Genomic DNA, 17,221 nt, shown 5'->3' on the forward strand with positions numbered 1-17,221 from the left:
CATCCTGGCGCCCCACGGCAAAGGCTGTTCATGTCTTCGGTGCCTTTAAAATCTGAACCAAGAGACAGGATTCTCTGCTTAACGGTTAACCTGAAGCTTCAGGCGGGGAGCCTCCCGCAGGGGCTGGAAATCCCCCTCCTCCTGGCGGTGACGGGCACAGGTAAGAAGTTCCCTCCCCACCTGCAGGAAATTCCACCAGCCGGCTCTGCCCGCAGGGGCCACCGCAGGTCGCTGGCCCAGCCTCCAGAGAGGGAGGGTCCACAGGGGAGGGGCAGAGCACCCAGGCAGCCTGCTATACACGCGTGTGCGTGTAAGTATTGTACCCCTCTCCCACTGAAGGTGAGAAAAACATTTTTAAGACAAACTATAGCTTCTGAGATGGCAATAACTCAGGGCCTGGCAGCACCCTATTCCTTACAGGACCACCCTGCCCTCTGCCCAAGGCCCTGACACCTGCCGCACACGGGGTCCACATGTGGCAGCCCATGGACCTAGCTGATTGACATCTCTGTCCCAGCTAAGTTACACCTGCTGGCGGCTGCCCGCCTACACGCTCAGCCCCAGCCACCGCCACGGCCCCGCACTCTGTCTCAGTTCTGAAAACATTCTTTCCTCTTGTTTGTCTGGAAACCAGCTCTGTCGCCGCGCCCTGCTCCTCTGGGGCAGCCCCTCCCCACACTGCTCGGAAGCAGGTCACATGGGCAGCTCAGGCTGGCCCAAATGCCCACCTGGCTGGAGCCCCCACCCCAGCCGAGGCCCACGCATACCATCTGGCCAGGTGAGCCATCCACTGAGGCCCCATGGGCTCAGGCCTCCGACGGTGCCCGGCAGGGGCCAGCTGGGAGGCCGCGAGCTTGGTGGTTGACCCTCCCTCAGTCATCTGACCCCCAGTGTGTCATCTCCTCCATCCCACACGGCAGCCATGCACCAGGCATGGCAGAACCTGGGAAGGGGCCAGTAGAGGGCCTGTTGCCTCATCTCCCCCACTGCAGGCTCCCAACTCCCCAGCCTCACCACAGCCCCCTGAGCTGCTCCTCCCCATCCCCCGCAGTAAGCCCCAGGCCAGGACTCCTGTGTTTTCCAAACTCTGTGAGTGCCCCTAGTTCTCCACCCCCATCCCTGGGAGCTCTCATCCTCAGAGCCCCCCTCCACCCTGAAGTCCCATTTCCTCCTGGTCCCTCCCAGGTGGCCTCACCCAGGCCTGGACTCTTGCTCCTGACTTTAAATTGGCAGCTGAGGCCCCACCAGATCACAGGTGAATGTCAACGCTAGGAAGCCCCGGGTTTTAACCAAACCGCCCACCGCAAAGCTTCAAGGGGAAGCCGCCTGGCCACAAACGTCCGAAGTAATCATCTACGTGGTTTTTCTTCCCATCAAAAAAATGAAGCTGAGAGAAAAAGGCAACTATATTTTGAAGTAAATTAATGTGATTCCTGTCACCAATATTCATGCTCCTCAGAGACTGAAGGCCATGGGCGGGCGGCTCTCACAGCTCTACCCAGCACCCGGCCCCACCCTGGCCACTGGCTGCCGGTTTCCAGCAAAGCTTCACCTTTCAGTTTTCGAGGGAACAGCAGGAGCTTCATCGTTTCCCACGGTGGGGGAGCCCGCCGCCCTGATGTGGTCAGTGTCTCCGGCAGCAGGGCTCTGAGTTCTCAGAAGCGAGATGCAGCGATTACACTGGAATCAGAGTGCGGGCAGCCCGAGAGGTGCTGCGGGGGGTGGGGAGGGGGGCAGGGGATGCGGCGGTGGCTCAGAACTCCTCGTGCACGCTGCGGGCATAGTCCACCAGCTTGCTGCCCGTGAAGAACTCACTGTACTTCAGCACCTCCTCGGGCTCCAGGTAGTGATTCTGGTTCTCGTCAGCGATAGCGATCATCTGCTTGGCCTCATTGAGGGCGCTGAACTCGTTCATGGGGTCCATGTAGTCCTGCAAGGGCAGCAGCTCAGCCCCGATGCACCCCGAACCCTCCCCGGGCCAGGGGCATTTCCTTATGTTCAGGCTGCACCCAGCTCCGCAGCCAAGACCCCCCTGAGGACACCCTGCACTCATGGGGCACCTGCGCCTCGGCTACAGCAGGCAGAGCCTGGCCTGAAACACCCATTGGCTGGTAGGACAGAAGCTGTGGAGCAAGGAGGTGGGCCTGTTCTGGAAGGCGGGCACCAGGCTGGAAGTGGCTTAGGGCCAGGCAGCCTCCACCTGTGTGGGCACCTCCCTGCCCATATCAGGGTGTCCAGCCACAGAAAGGCAGGGGGAAGGGAGGTCCTGGAGTGGGGCACATGCACACGAACTGCCAGGACGGCAGTGCTGACAGGCAGGGGTTCCCAAACCAGACATCCTGCCAGCTATAAGCAGGGATCAGGGGATTCTGGAATAAAATGCAATGACTCATCCAGCCACGGGAGCAAACAAGCCCATGCAGCACCTACACACAACATCAGGGAAGACACTGACGGGCAGGCAATGGGTCCAGCCTGTGCACAGCCCTCCTGCCCCAGAGTCTGGCCAGACTGCCCATGGGGGACAGCACACCCAGGCCCAAGAAGGGGAGCCCGTGACATCGGCTGCATAGCCCAACTCAGAGGCTCCAGTTCCCCTGACCAGTGCCCAGCTGCAACCAGACCAACTCTGCCTCCCAGCACAGGATGGCCCCGCACCCACCTCCAACTCCGCCATGGTCACGATCCCATCGTGGTTGGCGTCGATCAGCTCCTCAAACTCTCTCTTCCTATCCCGCACCCAGCCGTCGTCAACATCCTGGCCCTGCTGGTTCTCCACAGTGCCCACAGGCAGAGAGATGAACTCAGACAGCGAGAGCTTCTTGTCACCGTCCTGGTCTGCGGGACAGGAGGGCAGATGTCAGACTCCAGTGGGCACAGGACCACCAAGGCCACTCGGGAGAAACTCAACTAATGGGGCTTTGCCACCAGGTTTTCAGTTTGTGTGGTTTCAGCGTGACCGAGAACAGCGACCACACAGTCCCCCAGGCCACCCAGTCTAGGACCGGCCCAGGCTGACCTCCGCGGCCAGGCCTCACCCAGGTCCCGGATGATCTCCTTGACCATGAACTGCAGCATGCCACGGCTGTGCTCGGGGTGCAGGAACGATAGGAACTCGCTCTCTGTCAGCAGCAGGTCCGGGGGCGGGTTGTCCGCCTGATACCAGCGGTCTTTGAGGTTCTCCAGGACTTCCTGTGCTGAGAGAGGTGTGTCCGTAAGGACCCAAGCACACAGGACCACTGTGGACATCTGCAAAGTTCTGAGATGCACAGCCCAAGAGAAGGTGGCAGTTCGGGACACAGAGGTGCCAGGACAAGGACCTGGCCCTCAGAGGGGAACTCAGCCCCCAGAGAACAGATGCCCAGGCCCCCAAGACGCAGACTCAAACTCTCAACTAAACAGGCCCCCCAACCCAGACATAGACCCCTTCAGACACAGACCCCCCCCCAACCCCTACTCGCTCCTGGGCAATGGAAAAAGTGCGGCAGCCCGGAGCGCCAGCTCTGCAGGAACAAAGGCACAGCATGATTCCCTTCCGTTTCCTCCCGTTCACTGGGTAGTGCTCTGAAGCAAAACCCAGTCTCCAGAGATAAGTCATGTGTCCCCCAAGTGACACTCACTCCCTCTGCCATGAGAAGGCCCAATGCAGGGAGTGGGGACCCTGGGGGCTAGTGGTCGGCAATGACCTACGTGTCCAGCGGGGGAGGGGGAAAAGCAAGCGCAGCACACCCAAAGCCTGCAAACGAGACCTGATTTGGAAAGAAGGTCTTTGCCGATATAACTGGTGAAAGATTTTAAGGTGAGACCACTGGGATTCAGGTGGGCCCTCAGCTCAGGTGTCCTCATGCAGGAGGGGAGACTGGAGAGCAGTGGCCACGAGCAGGGACCTGGCAGCACCGGCTGGAGGCCTGGAAGGAGCCCGTCTGGGTGCACTGGGTGCCCGTCTGGGACAGCGGCCTTGTGGACCCACAGGGGCTCACCACTCAGCCCTCCCCCAATGCACTCTAGGGCCTCCGGGTGCCCCGACACTGCCCTTCACTTCTGATCCCCAGATCTGCGCACCCCCAGCCCAGACACACAAGCACAGGGGAGTCAGTTGAGGGCTGTGCAGACAGACACTCCACAACCTCTAGATCCAGGAAGGACACATCCCGACCCACACACACCTCAGGCAAAGGGTGCTGAGGACAACCAGGCAGAGATAACTGGCAGCTGCCCGAGAAACCAGCGCCAAATCTCCAATGCTAGCAGGAGGACCAGGCCCCCAGCCACCTCTAAAGGACACCTTCAGGGGACTGTCTGAACCACAAGACAAACAATGAAAACACAAAATGGAGACATATAAAAATGGCCAATAGCCATTTTAGGAAGAAAATAAGGTTTAAAAACAACAGCAGAACCAAAATCCTGGGTGACATCACCTGCACAGGAAGGGGGCATCTATTCCACCCAGGAACAGATTGAAACACTCTCAACTTGTACTCTGTTAAGTTAAACGGGTGTCATCCATATGAGCAGGAAAAAGTAAAGCTATAAGATACAAACCCCTGCCCACAACAAGCAGCCCTCATGGGCACACCTGCAAAGCTGGGCACCCCCTTCACACCTGTCAGGCAGCCATGTGGGGTCATGTGACTGCTGAGAAAAGGAAAGTGGGGCATCTAAACCCCACATCAGCAGAGGGAAAGATGAAAGGAAAAAAAAGAAATAGAAACAGTAGTGAGCTTATCTCATGGATTACAAAGACAGACTGGCTCACAAAATAAAGCTAAACTTCATGTAGCCCATGAAAAAAGGAAATGCTTTGGAAAGACCAAGCCTCAAGGGCAGTTCACAGGTGAATTCTACACAACATGTGAGGAGGAGGCCACATCAATCTCCACAACCTCTTCCAAAAGAGAGCACAGGGAACACTTCTTGACTCACTCTATGAGGTCCTAACCCAAACATAGAAAGCACACAACAAGAAAAGAAATCTACAGACCAGTACCTCACGTGAATACAAATGCAAAACACTCAACAAGATATTAGCAAATCCAACCCAACAACGTACACAAAGATTACAATCCAAGTCGGATTTATCCCAGAAAGGCAAGGTTGGTTCAACATCTGAAACTCAACTGATATTCACATCAACATGCTAATGAAGAAAAATCACATGATCGTACCAATAGATGCCAGCAAATCTGGAAAACTCACACTGCCCACAGGACTGGAAAAGGTCAGTTTTCATTCCAATCCCCATGAAGGGCAATGCCAAAGAATGTTCAAACTACCGCACAATTACACTCATTTCACATGCTAGCAAGGTAATGCTCGAAATCCTTCAAGCTAGGCTTCAACAGTATGTGAACCAAGAACTTCCAGGTGTACAAGCTAAGTTTTAAAAAGGCAGAAGAACCAGAGATCAAATTGCCAACAGCCACTGGATCATAGAAAAAGCAAAAGAATTCCAGAGAAACATCTACTTCTGCTTCATTGACTACACCAAAGCCTTTGACTATGTGGATCACAATAAACTGGAAAATTCTTATAAAGATGGGAATACCAGACCACCTTACCTGACTGCTGAGAAAACTGGACACATGTCAAGAAGCAACAGTTAGAACCAGACACGGAACAACAGACTGGTTCCAAATTGGGAAAGGAGTACATCAAGGCTGTATATTGTCACCCTGTTTATTTAACTTCTGTGCAAGATACATCATGAGAAATGCCGGGCTGGATGAATCAAAAGCTGGAATCAAGATTGCCAAAAGAAATATCAACAACCTCCGATATGCAGATGATACCACTCTAAGGGCAGAAAGTAAAAAGGAACTGAAGAGCCTCTTGATGAGAGTGAAAGAGGAGAGTGAAAAAGCTGGCTTAAAACTCAACATTCAAAAAACTAAGATCCTGGCATCCAGTCCCATCACTTCATGACAAATAGCTGGGGAAAAAGTGGAAACAGTGGCAGATTTTGTTTTCCTGGACTTCAAAATCATTGTGGACAGTGACTGTAGCCACAAAATTAAAAGACGCTTGCTCCTTGGAAGAAAAACCATGACAAACCTAGACAGCATATTAAAAAGCAGAAACATTACTTTGCCAACAAAGGTCCATCTAGTCAAAGCTATGGTTTTTCCAGTAGTCATGTATGGATGTGAGAGTTGGACCACGAAGAAGGCTGAGCGCCAAAGAATTGATGCTTTTGAATTGTGATGTTGGAGAAGACTCTTGACAATCCCTTGGACAGCAAGCAGATCAAACCAGTTAATCCTAAAGGAAATCAACCCTAAAAATTCATTGGAAGGACTGATGCTGAAGCTCCAATACTTTGACCACTTGATGCAAAGAGCTGAAACATTGGGAAAGACCCTGATGCTGGGAAAGACTGAGGGCAAGAGGAGGGTGACAGAGGATGAGTTGGTTGGATAGAATCGTGGACTCTATGGACATGAGTTTAAGCAAGCTCTGGGAGATAGTGAAGCACAGGGAAGCCTGGTGTGCACCAATCTATGGGGTCGCAAAGAGTCAGCCATGACTTAGCAACTAAACAACAATGACAATGCAAAAATCATCTGACAAAATCCATTCATGAACACTCTCAGTAGACTAGGAACAGAGAGGACTCATCACCTTCATAAAGAACATCCACAAAAAATCTACAGCTAACATCACACTAATAATTAATGGTGAGAAACTCAAAGCTTTCCCACTAAAATCAGATTTAAGGCAAGGATGCTCCTTTTCACCACTGCTTTTCAACATTGTATTGGAAGTCCTGATGCATTAGGACAAGAAAAGGAATAAAAGGGACAATGATTGGCAAAGAGGAAATACACCATCTTTGTTCAACAATGTCACAACTGCCTGTGTAGAAAACCCAAAAGAATAGACAAGAAACTCCTGGAACCACTGAGAAGTACAGCAAGGCTGCAGAATGGAAGGCAGACATACAAAAGCCAGTCACTTTCCTGCACACCAGCAAGAACAAGTGAAACTGGGAATTAGAAACTAAAGAGGAACTTCTCTGGTCCAGTGGCTACGACTCTGTGCTCCCAATGCAGGGGGCCTGGGATTGATCTCTGGTGGGGGAACCAAATCCCAGATGCTACAACAAAAGATCTTGCAAGTCACAGCAAAGATCAAACATCCCCATGTGCTGCAACCAATACCCAGCACAGCCAAATAAGTATTTTAAAATAGTAACAATAAACCTAAAAAAAAAATGCAAGTGCAAACAGGAAGAAGGCATGGATCACACACTCAGTGGCAAAGAAGGGAGTCCAGTCCTAGAAACACCAACCCTGACAAAGAACAGTGGTGCCCACAGTGCATCTACAAATACACAACACAGCAGCAGCAGCCCTCACAAAGCAGAGGCAGGCAGGGCCACAGACACCCGCAGGAGGCCATGATACACTCAACCCCGATGGCCAGGTGGATACGAGACAAACAGGGAGCATCACAGGTACAGGGACACGCCAGAGAAAGTCCATCAAGAGAAGACAACACATTGGATGACAACGGCGGCAATGACATGCCGAGGAAAAGACTGAACAGGAGACCACAGGTGGCATGCTGCGCTCTGACAACGCCCATCGAGCCGAACCCAACACCTGGCTGCGAACAAACCCCCAGGGAGGGATGGGAGGGCGCAGAGCTGAAGACAGTAACCACTAATTGTCGTAAGAATTCTTCAGTGATGCTTTAGAACTCAGCTAGCAAGTATCAAATTTTCTATCAGTGAGACAGGTTTTTAGAGGAACTTCTCTGAAAAGCTAAGGGGAGAGTTACATCTGTCGCCACACTCAGTACCACGGTCACCAGGCACCGTGGGCAAGCACCCCCACAACCTCACTGACTCTCAGGGTCAGACTTCGTCCAGGGTTGAGGACCAGTCCCGGCCGAGACCTGCTTCCCAGTGCTCTGGTACCTTCTGCCACCTCCTCCCCAGAGCTCAAGCCACTAGAGACTGCCGTCTGTCCCTGGGCCTCCCCCGCACCATGCCTGAGGGTCCTGGAGGCTCTGCCTAAAGATCCTGCAGGAACACGGGCTGTGGCCATGTCTCACCCATGCCCCTCCCGGCACCTGCACTGTCTCGGCGCCACACTGGCCATGGGAGCCAAGCACTCACTCTCCTCATCGATGTTCAGGTCCCACTTATTCTTTATCTTTTCAGCAACTTCTCTCTCATTGTGGCCTTTGGTCGCCAAAAACTTCACCTTGTACTCATCCCAAGATACGTGGCCTGAAAGAGCAGACCAACCTGTTAGGAACTTTAACAAGGAACCTTTTTTAAAAAGAGAATTTTAGTTATTTTAAGCCATCAGTCAAAAATCCTTGTGCCACGGGCAGCTATAGAGGCAGAAGCAGCAAAGCACCAGCTTCAAGCTTCATCCCTGAGCCCAGCCACAGGGTCTGCCTGAGCCCAGCCATGGGGTCCTCATCTGCACAACCAGTGGGCCCCCCTCCTCTCCCTCCCTCGTCCTAGAGCCCCACTCCTGCCCATGAGCTGTCCTCTGCTGGCAGCCTCAGGCCCCTCAGGGTCAGGCCGTGGGCTGGCCATACCGTCACCATCGGGGTCCACGGCTCGGAAGTGCGCCCTGCTCTCGGCAACAGCCTCCTGGAAGTGCTCAGCCGTCTTCTGCATGATCCAGTTCTGCATCTCCTTGGCGCTGATCCTCCTGTCGGTGTTCAAATCCACCCTGCGGGCCCACAGGCTGTATCAGACAAGGCCTCCAGGACCCCAATAGACAGACAGAACGACGGCCAGAGGGGCTCCACAGGAAGTATGAAACCACCACAAACAGTAAAACACTCCAACCAACAGGGACACAGGAAAAGTTGAGTAGATATGGGGGAATCAGGGAGCACACTGGGCAGTGTGCCTGGTCCTACACCATCAGTCTTGGGACCACCTTGCTACAGGATGGGGAGAATCATCAACCCAGTTCTTCGGACCACACACTTGGGACGCAAGCCCGATGAGCCCCAGTAACAGGACTGGATTTCAGACACCAGAGGAAAGTCGACTTGACACACAGATACAGCCAGAGAGACAAAGAAACAGCTATAGATGCAGGTGTGTCGAGAGGTGTGCAGATGTGAGTGTGTACATGGCTAGTGCACACCATGGACATGGGTCAGAACGCACATGCATGTGAGTTGGTACACACAAATGTACACACAGGTAAGTATGCACAGATATGTTATCAAGTCCATGGAGAGGACTACAAGCAATGACACCCCAGCAGCAATGCCCACACCCACTGCCTGGTTCCTTATCTCTAAATCCCACTCTCCAATGAAATAAACTAGCACTCCTTGGAGAACTGTGGCAGGAACATTACATAAGGAAGTGAAGCTGGAGTGCCTGACGGTGCAAGAAAGGGAGGAAGTGCTCAAAACAAGGAGCTGGGGGTTGATGATCTCCTGATGGCCAAGGCTGGAGCAGATGAGCAGCGAAGGCTGGAACAGGGGAGTAGCCAGACAAACAGCACGGAGCTGGGTCCCCTCTAGGGTGCAAAAACACACCCACAAGTCCGTCGTCCGGAATTCCAGACTACACGGTGGGTCTTCCCTGAGCTTAGCTCCCACCCCCAGCAGGGTGGGCTGCCTCTCCCTGAGTGGCTGCCAAAGAGATCAGAGAACAAGACAAGGAGCAACTCTCCTTGGCAGATACCACCTGAGCCAGGTGACCAGGCCTACAGCCCCCGTGATGTCGTGCAAACGTCAGGTGCCCTGATGTGACGTGACAAGAGGGCCATCTCACTTCTGGGGTCTTCTTTCCACAACCCCTGTCCAACCAGGAGAAAACACAGCAGACAAACCCCAAACAGGGACATGCTACAAACACCTGAGGAGTCCTCCTCATAGCTGTCAAGGCCACGAAAAGGTAGGATCCTGAATGGGATCCAGGGCAGAAAGAGGACCCCAGGGCAGCATGTGACCTGAAGTCTGGAGTGCCGGGAACAGTAACAGAACGCTGTCGTGTTTTAATTTCCACAAATCTAAAACTGCTCCCAAAATAAAAACCTTGCGTAAGAAGTGCTGTGGCAACATTACTTCTGCTTGCTCAAAACTAGGTCCTGAGGCTTCTTGTTTGCTTTGGTCCGGGTGGGGACAGGCGAGGAGACAGCAGTTGCCATGTGGCAAAAACACGGGGCCCCACGTGGGAGAGACGGGTGTGTGGGGAGTCTGAGCAAGAAGGTAAATGCAGGCTATACACCCCCAGCCCCACAACAACCCCACCAGACACAGGATGTATAACAAAAATGTACAGTGTGGACGGACAGGGCTAGAGCACACCTGGTCAGCCCCAGGATGCCTGGTCCTTTGGAGGCCAGTTTCTGCATTTCCCCGCGACTTGGGGGGTTCCCCATGACCTGAACCCCACTCCCACCCCTGGGTGGGCGGAGGGCACAGCTCAGGGCTGCACATCCATGGTTCAAATGCTGCCAACTTCCCAAGAGCACGTGTCAAGGCTCCACCTCCACAACACGACACCAAGCAGGGACTCGGTACAAAACCAGGGCGGGACCAACAGAGGGGCTGAGGCCAGCCACTCCCATGCCCCCCGCAGCCCCACTGACACCTACTTGGAGAAGATGACCATCAGCTTCCTCCGGCTCTTCCGAGGCTCTGCGTCCTCCTCAAAGTCATCCATGTCCTTGCCCAGGAAGACCTCCTGGTGGAAATCTTTGTTGAGGTGCCCATCCATCTCCAGCTTCACTCCGTTCAGGTGGTCCGGGGGCAGGATCTCATTTTCCTCCCTATTACCTGCTCTCTCTCGAGCAGACGAGTGGTTGGCAGGCCGGGCAGATGCATCCATCAGAAGGACAATGCCCAGGAGCCAGAGGCAGCAAGGAGCCAGGCCACAGAGGGGAGCCTGCCTGGAGGCCATGGCCGCCGGGGTCTGCGCTGCGGGACAAGCTGCAAGTGTGGCCAGGAGCTGTGGAGAGAGAGGGGGGTGGGTAAAGAAGCAGGGAGGTGGCGACCACAGCCACCCACCACATCAGGCACTGCAGAAGGCCTTGCGGCTCATCCAGCACAGCTGCCCGCGGCCAACAGCTTGAGGCAGCCAGGCCCCGACTAGCCCTTAAAGGTTTACAAGAGGATCCAGAGCCATCAGCCGATGGAGCCCCAGCAAATGCCATGCTTACTTGGTAACACAAAATACAAGTCCTCAGTTTCCAGGGCCCGTGCTGGACGTCCTGTTTTCGTTTTCTCCAGTTCTTACTCCCTCCCCAAGGTACACCCTGCATCGCTAGCCCTCTCCCCCTTCAGGCCCACAGCCCAGTGCCCAGCACAGTCAGTCTCAACTTGCTGGCAAAGAAGCTGACCCCAGAGTCACAACTCACACTCCAGATGCCAGCTCAGCACTCAAGCCCTGGGACCAGAACTAAGGCACCAGAGCTCCTCAGCCTCAGGCTCCTGCCCAAAGGCTCTGTGACACCTGGGGCCAACAGAGCCCAAACCACCAAGTAGGGAGCCACCCCTCCCACTCGCCATCTCTGTGACTCTCGTGTACACACATGTTCACACGTAAACACAGCATGTGCATGCACATGAGGCGTGCACATGTGCACTTGTGCACATATACACGTGCACACATATACGTACCTACACACATAAACCCACATGTGCTCACGTGCACACATAATACACTTGCTCCAGGGTCCCTCTCACCACAGGACTCCTCAAGACCTTCGTGCCCCTCAACGTGTTCCTCTTGGAGCCTGTCCACCAGGCAAACACCTTCTGACCCTTCCAGGTGCCTCAGAGGCCCCCTCCAGCAGGCTTGAGAGGGAGCAGCAGAGGGAAGCTCCTCAAGCCAGGGTGCCATTGGCAGCCAAGCTGAGGCACAAAGGGTTCCTGAACCACGGTGCCCATCACCAGACCAAGGAGACCCCTGTGCTGGCCGCAGCATGACGGAGGCCAGGGCCATGGGCTCTCCCTGGCCAGCAGACACTTGTTTCTCTGATGCCTCTTTTCTGTTCTACATGCTCCTGGCTAACATCTCCCCTGGCAGGGGGACACCTCTGCACGTCACTCTGACGAGGACAGAGTAAAGAAACAAAGCAAGTAATTAAATAGTTAACCCCACTAAGGTTTCATAAGTAAAGGAAAAAGTATGGGAGACCCCTGTAAGTTAATGATCACTTAAGAGAACAGGTCTGCCTAACCACAAAACCAAGCAGTCTCGAGTAGCAACAAAACCGTGCAACAGAAGCACAAGACATGCCCCAAAGCAATAAAACAATGGTGGAATAAGACCTACATCCTGCCTGCAAAGTCAGGAAGTTAATGATTCCTAGGACAAGCTCCTCTGGGCTCACTAAAAACAAAAATATGAGGAAAAGGTCACATTATACTGAAACCTGAGATGATTTACCATACTTAAAGTTACCACCTTTTTACTCAGTCCCACTGCACCAGGACAGCCCCAGTATGACCACATGGGGACAAGGCAACATGACCACAAGGGACAGGGCAGCTTGACCACAAGGGGATAGGACAGTTTGATCACGCGGGGACAGGACAGCGTAACCACACAGAGACAAGACAGTTTGACCAGCTAGGAACAAGAAGGTCCCCGCCCAACATGGAGGAGGAGCTGATGATGGAGGAGTGGCATCTACTCAAGAACGAGGAAGATGGTCTTCTCTCCCTCCCCACTGTCCTTTGGCTATAAAAACGTAGTAGCTTAATTCTCGGGGCAGAGTCGCCTTGCCTACCTGCTTGTATCTCTCATAAACGTCTTATACTATAAACTCTTTCCTCACCTGTCATCCTGGGGATCACTGAATTCTTTCTGCGCCAGACAAAAGAACCTCCACTTACTAAAGACACATCTGTCGGTTTCATGTTCTCTGGGCCCAGATACTACCTGGACCCCTGGACGAGATCCTGCTCTCCTGGCTCAGCTAGCTCATTCCTTAGAGGGGAAACTGTCTCACGGATGGGCAGCCTTACGGCCTTCTTTCCATGTTTGAGAGCACCTGTACCCTCCTCACCGGAACCCACCTGCTGTGCACTCTGTGCTGCCGTCCCCTCAACCACGCCTGCTGGAACTCCAGTTTGTCCCCCTCTGAGAGCACTGTCCACGCAGCAGGCCTTTCCACTCCACCACCATGTGTACGTTTCCGGAGTTCCAAGCAAAGCAAGACAACTTCCTCCTGACCTAAACACCACCCTCGTGACTCATGGCCATAAACACACAGGTGTCCTGTCCAAACGGACTGGACTTTACTTCTGGAAAGAACGGTCAATGCCAGACTCTGCTTGTCTTGATGGTCGTACAGGGGGTGTTATTTACTTGATATTTTGCACAAAGAGTAAATGACCAGGTAGGTATCAGATTAGGTAGACTTCCTCCCCTTGGTTCACAACACCTTGTTTCTGCACCTTGTTGAGCACAGGAGTCAGTCGCTCACTTCTCTGCCGTCCCACGTGAAGGGATTTCAGAGCAGGGGCTGCCCTACAGACTGGGGGACCCTCCCTGGGCTCCTGAACACCCCTGGGGCCCACTCTGTGAAACAGGTAAGGCCACCGTCGTTAAAAAGCAAACGGTTTTTTAATAGATCTGTCCCCGGCTTCAGGAGTCGCACACGGCGTTGGCAACGACAGGCCCAGGCCGAGCCGGGTGTCCCGGGCCTCAAGAGGATCGGATGCTCCCCACCCCCAACACGGCGGGGCCGCGACCCCTGACCCCGCTCCACCGACCCCCGACCCAGGCATCCGAGGGGCCCGGTCGGCGGTAGCTGCGGGCCGTCCGAGGCCCAGTCGGCTTGCGTGCCCCCTTCCCGCCGCCCCGGGGCCGGGCGGGAGCTGTCACGCCCCGCGGCCCTCACTCACCGGCCTCCCTCCCCTCACCCAGGATCCGCGAGCGCGGCCTGAGCGCCCGCTACGGCTCCAAAGGGCCTCCGCTTAGGCCGCAGCCATCTTTCTTCCGGGAAGAGGCGGGTCCGGTGGGGGCGGTACGAGCGGCGCGACCTCCCCACGCCGACGCCGGCGCAGCCATCTTTTCGCCGGGCGGAAGCGGCCTCACAGCTCTCCGGAGCGGCCAATGAGAACAGCGCGGGGATCCACGTAGCCCGGTGGCGCGGCGCGGCCCCGGCCCTTCCCACGCGCGGCCCCGGTCCGCGGCGCTCCCCGCGCAATGAAGCTTCTGCGGCGCGCGTGGCGGCACCGGACGGCGCTGGGCCTGGGCGGCCTGGCACTGGGCGGCGTCGCGCTGCTCTACCTGGCGCGGTGCGCCGCGCCTCCCGACTCCGCGCTCGCCGGCCCCGCCGCACCGGTGCCCGTCGGCCCGGCGCGCGCCGCCGCCTTCCTGGCCGTGCTGGTGGCCAGCGCGCCGCGGGCGGCCGAGCGGCGCAGCGTGGTCCGCAGCACGTGGCTGGCGGCGCGGCGCGGCGGCCCCGGGGACGTGTGGGCGCGTTTCGCCGTGGGCACCAGCGGGCTGGGCGACGAGGAACGGCGCGCCCTGGAGCGGGAGCAGGCTCAGCATGGCGATCTGCTGCTACTGCCCGGGGTGCGTGACGCGTACGAGAACCTCACGGCCAAGGTGCTGGCCATGCTGGCCTGGCTAGACGAGCACGTGGCCTTCGAATTCGTGCTCAAGGCGGACGACGACTCGTTCGCGCGCCTGGACGCAGTACTGGCCGAACTGCGCACCCGCGACCCTGCCCGCCGCCGCCGCCTCTACTGGGGCTTCTTCTCGGGCCGTGGCCGTGTCCGGCCCGGGGGCCGCTGGCGTGAGGCAGCCTGGCAGCTGTGTGACTACTACCTACCCTACGCGCTTGGCGGCGGCTACGTGCTCTCTGCCGACCTGGTGCGCTACCTGCGCCTCAGCCGCGAGTACCTGCGTGCCTGGCACAGCGAGGATGTGTCGTTGGGCGCCTGGCTGGCGCCAGTGGATGTGCAGCGAGAGCACGACCCGCGCTTTGACACCGAGTACAAATCCCGCGGCTGCAATAACCAGTACCTGGTGACGCACAAGCAGAGCCTGGAGGACATGCTGGAGAAACACCGGACGCTGACGCACGAGGGCCGCCTGTGCAAGCGCGAGGTGCAGCTGCGCCTGTCCTACGTCTATGACTGGTCGGCACCGCCCTCGCAGTGCTGTCAGAGGAAAGAGGGCATCCCCTGACGGCCGAGCTGGCCCACGCGCCCACAGGACGCCAGGGTCTCGACCCCGCGAGAGGCAGTGCTGGAAGGCCTCCCATCGGCCTTCCGCTGGCAAAGCTGACAGCTTCTGCATGGTCCTTAGCATGAGGCAGGCTCTCGAGAGGACCCGGTTTACCTGGTGACAGCAGGCTCCGAGGAGATGCCTAGCAGCGGTGGATGACTCCTAAGCCCACAAACCAGTCCATGCCCACCCGAGGGCATCTTGTTCTGTGTCTGGAACCAGCATCGTGTCCAGGCAGCCCCACGGGGCACGGGGCCTGTTCAGTTACCTTCCTCTCCCAGGCTGGTGCCAAGGAGCCAGAGGGTGGAGCTGGCAGGACTTGCAGGACCTGCCTCCAAAGAAAAATTCCCAACCCCATCGGGGCAGTGGACAGTGTTATGTCCTGCAGCCACTGTACTGACCGTCCACCTGCACCAAGGGCCATGACCGCATAAACTGGGCCCTGGCACTTGGAGACTCGAGGTGTGATGCAACCCAACAGTTTTTATTGAAGTTACTTCACCTTGTGCAGTTAGGTCATCGCTTGCGGTCTCCTGCTGGTATCGTTTGTCATGTGTCATCTAGTATTTAAGTCCGTTGCGTGTGAATCAGCTTTCATGGTATTTTGGTCTGTGTCTGGAGTGAATTCGTGGTACATGTAATTCAGAGTTTGCCTGTGATTTATTTATAAATTTTGTAACTTTTGAATAGTTTTAAGTTGGGAGTGTATGGGTGTCTGTATGTTTTAAGTTATTTAAGAGAAGACTTTTCTATCAAAACTTGGAATTTATGGATTAGTCTATTTTTCCAGCTTGCGTTGTAGACCCATTGCTGCTTGAGTGTTGAAACATGGAAGAATTCAAAAGTATCTATCTCTCTTCCATTTTCATGGAAGGTGACCCCACTTCCTCTCTCTAAAAACACTTCCCTTTCAGCCTTCCTCATGGCTGCACAGGGCAGGTGTTTCTGGAAGCAATGACAAGCTTTACCAAAGTCTGTCTTGACACAGCCCTGCTGGGCTACATCCCCTTGGGGGCAGCGGGTGTTCACAGCACCTTTGCACATACCCGAAGGTTGTTTTCCAGTTGATCAGTTGTATCTAACTTTGTGACCCCATGGACTGCTGCACACCAGGCTTCCATGTCCGTCACCAACTCCCAAAGCTTGCTCAAACTCATGTCCATCAAGTCAGCGATACCATCCAACCATCTCATCCTCTGTCATCCCCCTCTCCCGCCTTCAGTCTTTACCAGCATCAGGGTCTTTTCCAATGAGTCAGCTCTGTTCCTTGTTAAACATGGAGAATGAGCTCTATAGTCATGGCTGAAGTCAAATAACGTGGCAATGGAGGCCCCTCCCCAGCTGGCTGGATTCTGCATTTTCTGTCTGTTAACCGGGCCCTGCTGCCTCCTGCCTGCAGCCTGCTCTGGGGCACTGGGAACTGGACGGAGGGCACACGCCTCTGACCCGCCCCTTGACTGCCATTCTCAGGCTGTGGATTTTAAGAATGGGTGTCTTGGCCCAGGCAGCTCACACAGTGGGTGGCTGTCTCATGGCTCTGAAGGCTGGGGTTCTGCAATTGGCTGCCGGCGTGGTCAGGTTCTGGTGACGCTTTCTTGCTGCTGTGCAGATGGCCACTTTCCCACCGCGCTGTGGTTACAAGGTGTAACTGACCCAGCTCTGGTTACAAGGTGTGGGCTTTGCTCCAGAACTGATCATGTGGCTAGACAAGGATTTAGGAGAGGATCCAGGTTTTGGGGACACCAGGGTGAGCAGGATGGGGCCCTGCCCCCTGCTAGGTGGGCGCTGGGGGATGCTGACCACAGCAGGACGCCATTCCTACTGACCGTATGGGATGATAGTCCTGGGATGTCTTGTCTCCACCTCAGGATCATCGGAGGAGTTGGGGGACACAGATGTCTGTTTCTCAGGACAGGACTCATGGACGCCCACATGGCCAGCTCAGAGTCTCTGGACTTTCAGATCCCTGCCCAGCACCAATGTCTAAGTGCATGCATGTTCAGTTGTATCCAACTCTCTGCGACCCCATGGACTAGCCCACCA

At 55.4% G+C, this 17,221-nt stretch overlaps 2 protein-coding genes across 4 annotated transcripts; one reads left to right on the top strand and one right to left on the bottom strand.

Annotated features, from left to right (window-relative positions):
• Window positions 1-1,388: 1,388 nt before the first annotated feature.
• Window positions 1,389-13,999, bottom strand: SDF4 (stromal cell derived factor 4). Of its 3 annotated transcripts, none has more exons than XM_043485403.1 (7): window positions 13,846-13,999; window positions 10,587-10,939; window positions 8,557-8,693; window positions 8,123-8,236; window positions 3,039-3,197; window positions 2,663-2,838; window positions 1,389-1,930 (listed from the first exon to the last, which is right to left on the bottom strand). In XM_043485403.1, exons 2-7 carry the CDS (start codon window positions 10,889-10,891, stop codon window positions 1,754-1,756), a joined length of 1,068 nt encoding a protein of 355 aa, XP_043341338.1. In that variant the 5' UTR covers window positions 10,892-10,939; window positions 13,846-13,999; the 3' UTR covers window positions 1,389-1,753. The 3 variants fall into 3 exon arrangements, with proteins under 3 accessions (XP_043341338.1, XP_043341339.1, XP_043341340.1); XM_043485404.1 differs by having other exon boundaries at window positions 13,864-13,959; XM_043485405.1 differs by lacking the exon at window positions 13,846-13,999 and adding an exon at window positions 13,015-13,667.
• A 44-nt stretch (window positions 14,000-14,043) lies between these two features.
• Window positions 14,044-15,940, top strand: B3GALT6 (beta-1,3-galactosyltransferase 6). Its single transcript, XM_043485406.1, has one exon. It carries the CDS (start codon window positions 14,150-14,152, stop codon window positions 15,137-15,139), a length of 990 nt encoding a protein of 329 aa, XP_043341341.1. The 5' UTR covers window positions 14,044-14,149; the 3' UTR covers window positions 15,140-15,940.
• The last annotated feature ends 1,281 nt before the right edge of the window (window positions 15,941-17,221 follow it).

This window comes from Cervus canadensis, chromosome 13, assembly GCF_019320065.1.
Source record: "Cervus canadensis isolate Bull #8, Minnesota chromosome 13, ASM1932006v1, whole genome shotgun sequence".
Lineage (NCBI taxonomy): Eukaryota > Metazoa > Chordata > Mammalia > Artiodactyla > Cervidae > Cervus > Cervus canadensis.

What these genes read in the sequence shown, in the direction of transcription:
- SDF4 (XM_043485403.1), bottom strand. Translation starts at nt 10,891, where the DNA reads ATGGCCTCCAGGCAGGCTCCCCTCTGTGGCCTGGCTCCTTGCTGCCTC. An exon ending in CGTGGACCCCGATGGTGACG is followed by an intron (nt 8,237 to 8,556) that starts GTATGGCCAGCC and finishes CTGCTCTTTCAG; the next exon opens with GCCACGTATCTTGGGATGAG. An exon ending in CCTGAACATCGATGAGGAGA is followed by an intron (nt 3,198 to 8,122) that starts GTGAGTGCTTGG and finishes CACCTCTCTCAG; the next exon opens with CACAGGAAGTCCTGGAGAAC.
- B3GALT6 (XM_043485406.1), top strand. Translation starts at nt 14,150, where the DNA reads ATGAAGCTTCTGCGGCGCGCGTGGCGGCACCGGACGGCGCTGGGCCTG.